Below are 12,392 nucleotides of genomic sequence, written 5' to 3' on the forward strand. Positions count from 1 at the left end.
TCAACATGTAAAATTTTTATATATCATGGGGTTTTGTTGTTATTGTAAGTACTCAAAATCATTGGTTTTTGTCATTTGTTGTATTTTACATTAACAGCAACCCTCACATTTCTTTGGCAGCATCAGCTTCATTTTGGGAGTTACAAAGCTCCATGTTGCTACTGTGTGTCACGATCCAGGGCCTGGAGCAGTGACGTTTGGGAGCGTGAAAAATGGCTAGCACAAGACTGAGAAGAACACAGCAATCTTGCTGCTTTATTCACAGGCATCTTAGAAAAGAGCCTGCAGTCACTGCTACTGGACAACTCTGTAACTGCGTCAATGAGGATTTGGAGTTGCATTTAGTTTGTGTCATTTTGATATGGAAAAGAAAATATTAACAAGTTAAACTTTTTCTCACATGTTCTGCAATAATATCACTAATCCAACAGTAATCGAGATGCAAAAATATGACTGGCTGCTCTTGTCATAGGCTCCATCATTCTAGGAAGAGTATCAGAGCTTCTTAATCCAAACATGTTTTTCTTTCCTACCCTTTCCCTCATTGCTCAGTATGTTTCAGTCTGAGCACTGCGCTCTCCAGGCACAGCAGTACCGAAACAGCACAGACAATGGAAGTCAGGCTTATAGAATAAACCTCATATTAAGGAAAACTTAAAATATATACTAATGGTAGAGAACACAGTATGGTGGATCCACACATCAATCACCCAACCTCCCTAAAGGGTCCTGAGGTGACAAGTGTCCCCACTATGCCCAGTTTAGTCAGTTTCTGGGATCAAATTCAGGGGTCTCTGAATGCTGGGCAAGCCATTACTCAACTAAGCTATACCTTCAATTGCTCATCATTATTGCTGTTATTATTATTGAGACAGGAAACCCTATAGTGTAACTTGGTCTCTAATTCTTATGTTCCTGCCTCAGCCGGCCAAGCATAGAGATTACAGGTGTGTTGCACCACACCTGGCAATAATTAGTATTTTTCCTCAGATATTCCATGTTCAAGCTCTATAGGTTCTATATAACCATTGTTTATTAAAAGGCATGGTGGTGCATGCCCTTGATCCCAGCAGGATCAGGTAGATACCTGAGTGTGAGGCCAGCCTTGTGTACATAGCAAGTTCCAGGCCAGCCAAGGCTACGTAGTGTGATTCTGCCTATAAATGGGGGTGGGGGGAGTTATGCCTCAAATATTACAGAAAGAGAACAAAACATTAAGACGTAGCCCAAAATGCAACACCTGACAAAGCAGTAGGAGAGTGTAGTTGGAAGGCCAAGGCAGCAATGGGAAACTTGTGCAATGTTGTGAGGAGATGGCTCAGGCGTGCTCTGGCCAGAGCCACGTCAGAGCAGGCACTGTTTAGTCTCAGTACAGCTCAAAGTCTTCCTCTGCTTATGCCTCCAAACAAGTTGATTCAATTTCCTCAATTATAGAGCAATGGTCTTTTAATAGTTCCATTTCCCTTGCAATGAAGCTTGGAGAAGAGTTTAAGAGTCATTTTCGTAACAGAACCTAGCTTTTGTTAAGGAAAAAAAAAAAGTAGTTTAGTCTTTGTTTAAGAAGGAACTGTTCTCAGAGTGGGAAGCAGTTGGGGACTATGCCTGCCACAGGTGGAAGGAATGCTGGCCTTCAGCCATTTGGTGGTGTTTACACAATACAGAAACTTGAACTGTCAGGAAGGCTGGGAGAGGAGCTCTAAGGTCCTCTGGGAGATTCACAGAGTCAGATCCTATCAGCTCTCCTGTGAAGCGAAATCAATCAGTCACCAGAGAGTCAGAATCCTGGAGGAGCAGTGAGTATCTTCTGGCACTGTGCAAGCCTTTTCTAACCCTGAGGATTTCTAAGGTGAGGTTAGCCGTTCTGGAGTCAGGCCCAGGCCTGAACTGTGGCTTGGTACATTAGCTACATAGTATGTAGCCTTGGCTTCCTTATCTATAAAATGGGAATATGCTGTCCTAACATTTTACTGGCTGTCAGACATAGTGGGATTTGATAACTCCTATTCCCCAAACCCTCAGGCACTTACTTATCTGTCTGTGTTCTGGGAAATAACTGTATTCTTAGTTTTACATTTCCTTAAAATTACTTCTGCCTTCTAATGAAGCTAAACAAAAGCACAAGAACTTCACCTCCACTATCAACAAGGAAGAATTGTAGTCCAGGAAGAATAGTAGGTAGGAGAGAGAAGGCCCTCATTCATATAAACCCTTTGAGGCAATATTTTAATAGCAAATGTAATTGTCCTACACAGAATGCTCACCACCCATCAGTAAGGAAAACATGGGAGGAGAGAGCATGGCTCCCATTACCTTTGATCTTGGTGGCAGCACACTCATAGCTTTCTTGTGGCCTTTCAACCCAGCTACCCCAGGAGCACAGCCAGGTTTGTCACCTTCCAATGTGGAACAGATTACGCGCCCCGCCCAGGACAGGTGAGGACACCTGACAACTGCCATACTCTCCCACCGGTCTGCAAAGTGGACTCTGAGATGTCACCAGCCCACAGTGCCCTCCCTTTGGCACACCCTTTGTTTTCTCTGAAAGTGAGATGATCTAGAGTAGAAAAAAACCAAACCAAAACCAAATGCCTTTGACACAAAGCAAAGCAGGGAAGCAAGGAAGGCTGGTGCTGGTGGTCAGGAAGACGGAGAGAAGAAAGGCAGGAGGGACCACCTGACTTGAAGGTCTCCTAAAAACTCTCATGCTAAGCTGCACTTGGTAAAGACAAAAAGGGAGTGGAGTAGGCCAAGGGAGAAAAATGTCTGGACAGCAGTGTGTTTTGTGGGGAATAAATCAGAAGAAGTATGGGTGGGGGGGCAAGAGTAAGGTCCAAGATACACACAACTTAAAGGCAGTGAATAAAACAATCTCTTTTATGAGAGCCTTCTGACCTAGAAAGGGGAGATAAGGAATACCTAGTTAGGTACTGGGAGTGGTGGCCCATACCTGTAATCCCAGTATGTGGGAGTCTGAGATGGAGATGGAGAGTTTGAGGCTAGTCTGGGCTACACAGGGACACCTGTCTCAAAAAACAAACACAAACAAACAAACAAACAAACAAACAGAGGGTAGACTATTAATACTTTAGTTGAAGCACAAGAAGGCTATTTAAAAAAAGAAAGTAGAGAAAAGAAAGCTAGGCCCAGTGGCAGAGGCATGTAATCTCAGTTATTTGGGAGGCTGAGGCAGGAGGATCACAAATTTAAGGCCTGCCTGGGCTACAAAACTGAGTTTCCAGGCTAGACTGGAAACTAGTGCAACCCAGGTTCAAGCCCTTGGGTACAGTTCTATAGCCCACTGTGGAGTGCTTACTTAACATAGAGAAGGTCCTAGGAGACCACAGAACAACCGCCTGCACCACTGGCTGGAATTTAAGGCGTGTGAGAGGAAGTCAGCTAAGCACACGGCTTGAGACTGGAAACCCAGCACTTGGTAGGCTTAGACTAAAGGACCACAAATTCAAAGCCATCCTCGGATTCACAAAAAGACTGACCGGACGGGTGTGGTGGGGGAAATCAATCTCACTTCTTTCCTTCTATCAGGCAAAACCCAAGACTGTTAAAGGCTCAGATTTGACAAAGATCAGTGGTAGCATGGGAGGGCAGATGAGCCAGAATGGAGGGGACAACTGGATCTCTTTGTGAGGGATACCCAGGAGAAAAAAAAAAATCCACATTTTCCCTTAAGGACACAGCTGAAACTGAGCCTAAAATCTGTTCAAATAGTACTGGATTTGTTTTGTTTGTTTGTTTTTGGTTTTTTTAAGACAGGGTTTCCCTGTGTAGTCCTGGAACTCACTCCACCTGCCTGTGCCTCCCAAACTCTGGGATTAGAGGAATGGGTCACCACGCCCAGGGAGTACTAGCACTCTTAATGTTAAAGGATATTAATGTATGCTATTTCACGTGAGGGCTTCCTATGATCCCACAGACTAAAGCCTAATGGTTACATCAAACCACCTTGATTTTCTTAGTATTTCTTTCCAAAGCAACACCTTGCTGTGCATCTCCTTCACTGATGCGAGAAACAGAGCTCAGAAACTTCTCTAAGAGGGTGGAAGAGCATTCTGGCTTAACAATATGAATAGCCTTTGAGCCCTCAGTGTTTATTACCTCTTAGGAAATTTTCCCACAATGAAGTTGCCTTATTAAAAAAAAAAATGGACCTAGTTAAAGTGCTCCCATTTTTTTCAACCCTGTGATTAGGGGCTGGAGTTTGAAATTACATTTGATGAACTTCAAGCCATCCTGCAAGGGTACCAGCTCTGGCCGAGGGGCACTAGCCCCAAGCAGCAATCCATCTTCTGTCATTAAGACAAGTGCTAGCCAGGGAGAAGTTACTTCTGCGGAGACAGCCTCTCCATGTTCTACTAGGAACAGACTTTAGGGATATGTGTGTGTATACATGTCTCAACATGTACAAGAAAATAGAAATGTGAGGGTTTACATGTGTATGCATGTCATGTGCATACCTGTTTCTGTACTTAAGTAACATGCACATGGAAGCATGAATGTGAGGGCCTGTGTGTGTGTGTGTATATGCATGTGATGCATGAATGTAAGTTAGAGGGCAAATCTGGATGTCCTCCTCAGTCCCTCTCCCCCTTCCTTAGGACTTGGAGAAGGTTTCTGACTAAAGCTGGACCTCACCAATTCAGCTAGATCGGCTGGCCAGTGAGTTCTAGGGATTCATCTGCCTTTGTCTTCGCTAGGTTTCAGAATGTGTTGCGGTACCGGGCTTCTGTAGAGCTGCTGGAGATGCCAACTCATGTGCCCATGCTTGCAAGGCAACGATTTTACCAACTGAACCACCTCCCAATCCTGAACTTAGGGACAAGATGATAAGCTTATTAAATAGCTAAAATGTGGTATTTACTCATTAGAAAGAATATGAAAAACGAAGAGAAAACACAGGTAGTAGAGGTTGAGGCTGCAACAGGAAAGTAGCCAATTCTAACACTTGGAGAGAGGTCCCAAAGAAGAAGGAAGAAAACTGTGCCATAAAACATTCCAGCTGCTGTTTGGTATTCAGAAGGCTGCAGCCTGACATTTGAGCCTCCTATGCTTCTTTTCCCAGTGAGCGGCACAGCTTCTACAGATGCTCGACAGGGTATGAAATGGTGCTCAGAACAGACCCCAGGCTTTGCAGGACAGCAGATGTTCAAGAGAAAGCCTGGAGATGTGCTTTGCTTCTGTAGAGTGTAACCAATGTGGTCTCCTGATGCCAGGCTCTCTGGTGTTTGGAACCGAGTCCTTAGACATCTTTTCAAATGCTCCAAACACACTGGGGAGTTTGAGGCCTTGAGCAAGAGTTTACGTGACAGACTGTGAGAGACTACTCCATGACTTCAGACCAAGTGCAGCACTGTTTTATCCTATAAAAATTCCTATTGTTATTCTGCTTATGTAACCAAGCTCTATGTGAGAAACTAAAGGCAGCGCAGTGCAGGCACAAGCAGTGCTTGGTTTTCTGTGCTGAAGAATAGTGTTTCTTCTCCTCTTTCTCCACACTTTAGGAATGATGGAAGCTTCGTCACAGAATAGGATTATCGTGGCAAGAATTTTAAATTTTTCATAAATATTTGTATTCTCTAAATCAGGTGCTAAAGCAAATATTTGTAAAACTAAACAAAGCAAAGCCACCCCACAGAAACAAACAGAGCATTCACTACAGGAGGAGGCAGGTGTCAAATGGCTGTTGAAAAGCTGGTTCTCGAATCCACACGTGCAGGGAAGAGTGTGAGGGTGGGGTGGGAGGGCCTCTCGACTTCTCCAGCCAGGTCCAAGGTTAATGTCATAGCAAGGCAGTGAGAAATGAAGGCATTCTCCACAGCATTTGAAAAGGAAGGGAAAAGGGAAAATGCCTCCTTGCACAAGAAGTAGACTTCCATCGAGTCCTGTCACAGCGTCCAGGACTCAGTGTTGCTGGATTCTAACATCCCAGGAAACAGCTCCAGGTTGTTGGGATCTTTCTCCAACTCCACTCCTGTCCTCGCCTAATGAAGAACAGCCTGGCTGCCTGCCGAGCTTCAGAGCTTGAGAATAAAAGGCACAGAGAACGCTGATGGCAGGTGTGCTTCTGCAGGATGTGCAGGCAGCCAGAGGGCCACTGGGAATCTTGAGTTTGGCTGCTGCTTTGACAGCTGAAGACTGGAGGGGCCGAGTGCAGCTAGATGAGTGGAGCGCAGGGCCTGGCTCACCTCAGAGGGAATGTATGCTTACACCAGGAAGCCTCCTAAGTAACAGCAGCCAGGCCCAGGTAATACTTGGACCTTTCCCAATCCACCTTTCCTCTCCTTGAAACACTGTTTCTGCTAGGCTTGGTAGTGTAGTTTGTAACCCTAGCATTCAGGATGTTGAGGCAGGAGAACTGTTACTAGTTTCAGGCCAGCTGGGGTTACAAAGCAAAACTATTTCAAAAACACCAAAAAAAAAAAAAAATTTCCCCAGCCACCTATTGTGTTCTGAGTTCCAAACCAATCCATGGATTATGCAAAGTAAGGAACAATTCCATGAAAGGTACAAAGAAATGAAATGAAGTCCTGAAATCTTACCACCAGAGTCACTAGCATTTGGTGAGCTTTTGTTCTAACCATATGTTATGAATACTGGGTGAAACCCTTTCCAAAGAGTATTTTCATTTTAAATAGTAGTTACATCAAACGATTCAGATATTAGCAAAAGTCTACCAAAACCTTTGCCACATGTTCAGGTTCCTAGTTGGAGTAGGAGGGTGGAAGGGGATCACTTTGGTCTGGATAATCTACAAGAGTTCATATGACTGGCTTTTTGAAAGTATTCTTAGGGAATTTCTGTGTGAGTGTTTTGTCTATCTGCATGGACGTGCACTACATGTGTGCCCGGTGCTTGCAGGGGTCAGAGGGGGTGACAGATCCCCTGGAACTGGAGTTATAGAAGGTTGTGAGCCATGAAGTGGGTCTGTGCTACAGGAGCAGCACAGGCTCTTCACACTGAGTCATCTTTCTAGCCCCATGAGTGGGATCTTAAAGAATAGCATGATTTTTGAGAGGCACAGATTAAAAAAAGAAAAAAAGAAAGAAAGAAAAAGAAAGAAAGAAAGGCAGAAAAGTTTGTTTTAAAACAGGGTCTCATGAAGCTCATTGCCTTAAACTTGTTATGTAGCCAAAGATGATCTTAAACTCCTGATCCTCTGGCCTCAGCCTCCCAAGTGCTGGGATTACAGGTATGTGCCACCACTCCCGGCTTAAGGAAAGGTATACACTTAAAGTGCAAACAAATAAATGGGTAAAGGTGGGCAGAGCCACATTCCTGTCTCAATTTTCTTAACAAAGGGGAACTTGGACTGGACCCAGAGGTGCAAGCCTGCAATCCCCAAAGCCAAGGAAGGATGAGGCAAGAGATTCCAGTGTCTGCTGCCGCCTTGCATTACATGGTGAATTTTGGGGATGGGGTAATAAGAAAGAAAGCAAGGGCAAGTAAGTAGACTCACACAGTCTTTTCCAGAAGACCCTGGAGAGGGCACCACCTCAATGAGACAGTGGAGCAGTAAGGCCTAGGCACATGCTGAAAGCAATGTAGAAGTCAGATGTTAAACAAGAGTTGTGAGTGGGTAGGGTCAGAGAAAGAAGTTTAAAAACCAGCTGGATGATGTGGGATGGGAGAGGGAATGCTTGGAATGAGTAACAGTATGGCTAACATGGAGGTATTTTTTGTAGGGAAAAACAGAGAAACGGGGGCCTAAAACAAGACATATTTCAATATGTATGCAGAGAGGTACTACTTAGTCTAGAAACAAAAGACCAAAGAACAAGTCAGCTGATTGAAATAAGCATTGAGAGCTTGATTTGGGTAATTTGTTCTAATTTCTGAACCAAACAAAACTTGGAAACACACTGGAAATATACCAGCCTTAGACACAATTGACAGTCGAGTCGCTGATGAGCAGGGAGACTGGGGTCTGTACCAGGAAGGCTTGACAGCCACTCACTATGCATGGGAAGGAATGGCTCAGATTAATGAAGCAGCTTCAGTTACCCCAAAGGCACTTAGGTTACAAACTGTAGTAGGTGGAGTACGCCAGCCACAGAAAAAGGGTGCCTCCCACAGAAAACGTACAAAGAAACCTGTAAAGAATATCAAAACACGGAGACTACTTACATCAGGAAGAGTTTACCTTTCTTTCTCAACTTCTTATAAAACAGAAACAGTGCATGGCACATGTCAAAACTAGTAGCTATAAACTCTCAAGTGCATAAACAAGGCTTTGAATTTTTAATTATGCAATATGCTGGAATGTTAATAAGCAAGAAAGTGCAGTAGGCTTTTTTTAAACCTATAGAATTAAGAGTTAATCACTTGTATACCGAAACTTAATGATGTATGATGATTTGAGAAGATGCCAGGCCTTAAAGTTAAAAGCTGCTACCAAGTCCCTTACTCTAATCTGTAACCGGAGTTTGCTACTTTGTAAGTTCTTTCTCTCTTTGACCTTTCTCACTCCTTCACTTCTTCCCTTTCAAGCTCCAAAGTTAGATAGGAGAGAAAAAAAGATAGAAGGGAAAGGGGTGATTTTAGATGATTTCCTGATGATTAGGAGCGTTGAATGCCCTTGGGTGTTGTCCCCCCCCCCCCCATCAGGACATCTGACTTCTTCTCCTCATTCTCATTTATTTGACAAGCTTAATCAAAGCGCAACCGAGAGCATTCAACCAGCCACTCACCTCTTGGGCTCTAGCATTTCTATATTCTCTGAAAAGTATCCAAATTCCAAATGTCACTCACAAAAACTATCCAAAGCTTGCAAAACCACACCCCTGCCAGAGCACAAGGAAAATCATAGCCAACCTCTGAAGCCCTAAGTTCTCACACCTGGGATTAAAACAAACAAATAAAAAAACACATTCCCATATTTCTGTGTTTTTTAAAGAAACCAAAATTATACAATTCTCACTATACTAAACTCTAGCTATTATAAGTATTTTATACTTGGAGCTCCGGGAGAGAAGGCAACTACAAAATTAACGCAGTGGGTAGAAAGCCATACGCTACCTCTGGGTTCATGATCCCTTCTTTTTTAAAGCAGCTGTGGAACATGTCCATGGAAAAGACTTCACTCCAGAGATATCCATAATACTGGCCGTCATACCCTCCTGCCAAATGTCCAAAAGTAGCTGGCATATTTGTGCCTAAAAAAAAAAAAAAAAAAAGATACATTTCAATTAGTGTGATGCCGCATGCTAATTATTGAGGTTGTGAGCTGGCTAGCCTGCCTTCGGGGAGCCCAGCTGTGAGGAGAGAGTGACTGATAGCATCTCGCTGGTTGGTGTGTACCCTTGGCGAAGGTGTTTACAAGCCTGTCTCCTTTCAGTAGCTCACCCCAGCTCTGGAACGCCTAACAACAATTTCTGAAGCTTTGTCCACACCTGCCAGTAGTTCCAGGTTAAGTCAGCCCCCAGATGCCAATGTGCCTTTAAAATACTCTTAATAACCTCCCTTTTTCGCTGGGAAAAACGTGCTGGGAATCAAATGCAGCCTAACTCTACTGCTGAGCTACAAACCCAGGCCCCCGCCACATTTCTAATCTCAGATGCCTCAAAATAAAATGGCATTTGTGTAGGTTGATAATTTCTGAAAATGAAAAGTGTTTTGAAAAGAGGTTGACCAAGCGACTCTACACTTGGCTGCCATTTAGTGGAAGACACAATGTTGCTTCTTGGTTTACAGATTCGGAAGTGAGGGTAGGATGACTCAAGGGCCACTCTTATCTTAATATCCTCTATAACTGTGTCTGATTCATTTCAGAAACAACTTCCTTAATGAAAAAGTTTACTTTGTGATTGACATCCAAATGTATTCACATATTACTTGGCTTAAAAGTAGCCATGTAAGTTTAGACTCACACAATAACAAACACTGTAGCAGGTTAGAAACTGCCAGTCAAAAGCTTGAACTGGCATTGGAGTCAGAAATGAAGGAGGTTCCTGTTTTCCCTGAAAGGCCCCTCTGCCTACTTCTTCCTGAAAACGACAGGGAAGTCCTGGTACATACAGGGAGGGAGGGGACAGGCAGGTGCTGCCAAACGGGAATGGCTATGTTCTGGGGCGGAGGCCAATTGCTCACGCCTGATTACACTGAAATGCTGTGACTCTGGAGCCGCCTCTCCTTCAAGCACATTTGGACAGGACAACTCCTAAGGCAGAGTGTGCTTATCTGAAAGCTATGGTCTGATTATAGAGAGCAGAAAGGAATGAAATGAGCTCCGAGGAACTCCACCCGCCTGTAAGGCTGTGGACACTCTCAGGTCTCACAGGAGATGAACTCAGGGCCAGTGTCTCATACCTGGTGTAGCTGCAACTCCCAAAATTTCTGTACAGTATTTAGCGTATTCACTTGCAGCATCCAGCGACGCATCGGTATGGAGAGACTGATCAACTTTGCTCAAAACAATTTGGCGCAGTGTCAGAAGACCTAATAAGGTTAAGAGCGTTTGAAGAATGTGTTGGAGAGAGAACTATGTGTTCCAATACCACAAGGTCAGAGATTCAAAAACCAATTCCAGGACCACTCATCACAAAACGGTAGCAAGGCAAAATGGCATCCCAACCACATAAGACTTAGAGGAAACTTTTCCTTAGACACAGTCCCAGACATCTCCATTCCCACACACTCAGTTTTCTTCCCTACATGCACAGCACTCCTTGGGTATGTCATTAAAGTGAAAAGAAGTCTGTCAGAAGAAACAGCCAGCAATTCTGCATCGAACAGTTCCGACTTGTTTTCCTTCTCTAGAGTGTTGAATCATACCTGTGTTGACCAGCCTAGAAGCAACAAGCTTCTCAAGCAGATCATCTGTGATAGGGCTTCCATCTTTATAATGTTTTGACAACTTTCGAAGGGAATCAATGTCCCACACCCAGTTTTCAAGCATTTGTGATGGTACCTCTACAAAGTCAGTTTCCACATTTGTTCCACTAAATCGTGCAAAGTCAGTCTAGAAGGCAAACATAAAAGTATTTTTAAAAGCACTGAGTTTAAAAACTATGCATGCAATGAATTATAATGAGACCCACCAAAACTTAAGGCAGAATCAGAACAAGGCACTGGTGTTGCTGTAGCTCATTGTCTATTGTGAGGCTGACGCTAGCACTAAGGTTGGGAGAAAAGACAAACAATTTCCCTAAGATAAACAGTTTCTCTCAAGCTCCTCCTTACGGTTGGTCACTCTTGTTTACTCAATACATGCCTTTCTGGGCATTCACCACTATTGCTCAACTACTCAAGTTTAAATCAGTTAAAGAGTTAAGTAACAACATTCCAGATATGTGTGTGTGTGTGTGTGTGTGTGTGTGTGTGAGAGAGAGAGAGAGAGAGAGAGAGAGAGAGAGAGAGAGAGAGTCTGAGTCTGGCTCAAAGGTAAGTCTGCAAATGAACTGCAAGTGTGTGAGTGACTGTGAACAGAAAGGAGAAAGAAGCAATAACCTGAGAGTTCAAAACCTCTGTGGTGCAAAGGGACTCGCTCAGGGGGCCCATGCTAAGAATTCTAAATGCCACGTCAAAAATCCTTGAGCCAGATGTCGTAAAATCTCCCGGAAGAAAGTCAGAGATTTCTCAGCACAGGCTGGTGGCTTGTTTTCATTCATTTTTTTTTAGACTAGTGTTTGGTTTTTTTTTTAATATATTTTTTATTTTCAAATAATTTTATATATTCCCTTGTATCCCAGCTGTAGCCCTCTCCCTCTTTCCCTCCCAATCCTCCCCTCCCTCCCTCATCTCCTCCCTGCCCCCTTCCGAGTCCACTGAGAGGGGGTGTCCTCCTCTCCTTCTGTCTGGCCCTAGCTTATCAGGTATCTTCAGAATGGTTGCAATGTCCTTATCTGTGGCCTAGCAAGGCTGCTCCTTCCCCAGGGGGGAGGGGAAGCTCATGAGTTCATGTCAGAAACAATTCCTGTCCCCCTTACTAGGGAATCCACTTGGATACTGAACTACCATGGGCTATGTCTGAGCATGGGTTGTAGGTTATATCCATGCATGGTCCTTGGTTGGATAAACAGTCTCACAGAAGACCCCTGTGCTCAGATATATTTGGACCTTGTGGGGCTCCCTGTCCCCTCTAGGATATACTAATTCCTCCTTCCTTCATATGATTCCCTATACTCTGCCGAAGGTTTGGTTATGGGTCTCAGCATCTGCTTTGATACACTGCTAGGTAGAGTCTTTCAGGTTAGGCTAGTGTTTTTTAATCCACAGAACACTTGCAGACCATTAGCAGCTGAGGAGAGTTAGCACTGACCCCACAGGGTCACATCTAGGATGGGCCCTCCTGTTTCTCTGTGTTTCACATCCCAGTGCTCTCCCAGGCTCCATCACCCCAGGCTCTACAAGGAGGGAACAGGAAGAGGGCTCAGTCACGG

At 44.1% G+C, this 12,392-nt stretch overlaps 1 protein-coding gene across 2 annotated transcripts in view; it reads right to left on the minus strand.

Moving 5' to 3' along the window:
* The window catches only part of Nln (neurolysin), an 87,769-nt gene that overhangs the window by 3,820 nt on the left and 71,557 nt on the right, over positions 1–12,392 (minus strand). For both annotated transcript variants that reach the window (XM_021649292.2, XM_021649283.2), the window contains exons 10-12: positions 10,786–10,972; positions 10,321–10,449; positions 9,031–9,167 (exon numbers count right to left, since the gene is read on the minus strand). In XM_021649292.2, coding sequence (XP_021504967.1) covers positions 9,031–9,167; positions 10,321–10,449; positions 10,786–10,972 — 453 coding nt within the window. The remainder of the gene's footprint in view (positions 1–9,030; positions 9,168–10,320; positions 10,450–10,785; positions 10,973–12,392) is intronic.

This window comes from Meriones unguiculatus, chromosome 6, assembly GCF_030254825.1.
Source record: "Meriones unguiculatus strain TT.TT164.6M chromosome 6, Bangor_MerUng_6.1, whole genome shotgun sequence".
In the NCBI taxonomy this organism is placed as follows: Eukaryota; Metazoa; Chordata; class Mammalia; order Rodentia; family Muridae; genus Meriones; species Meriones unguiculatus.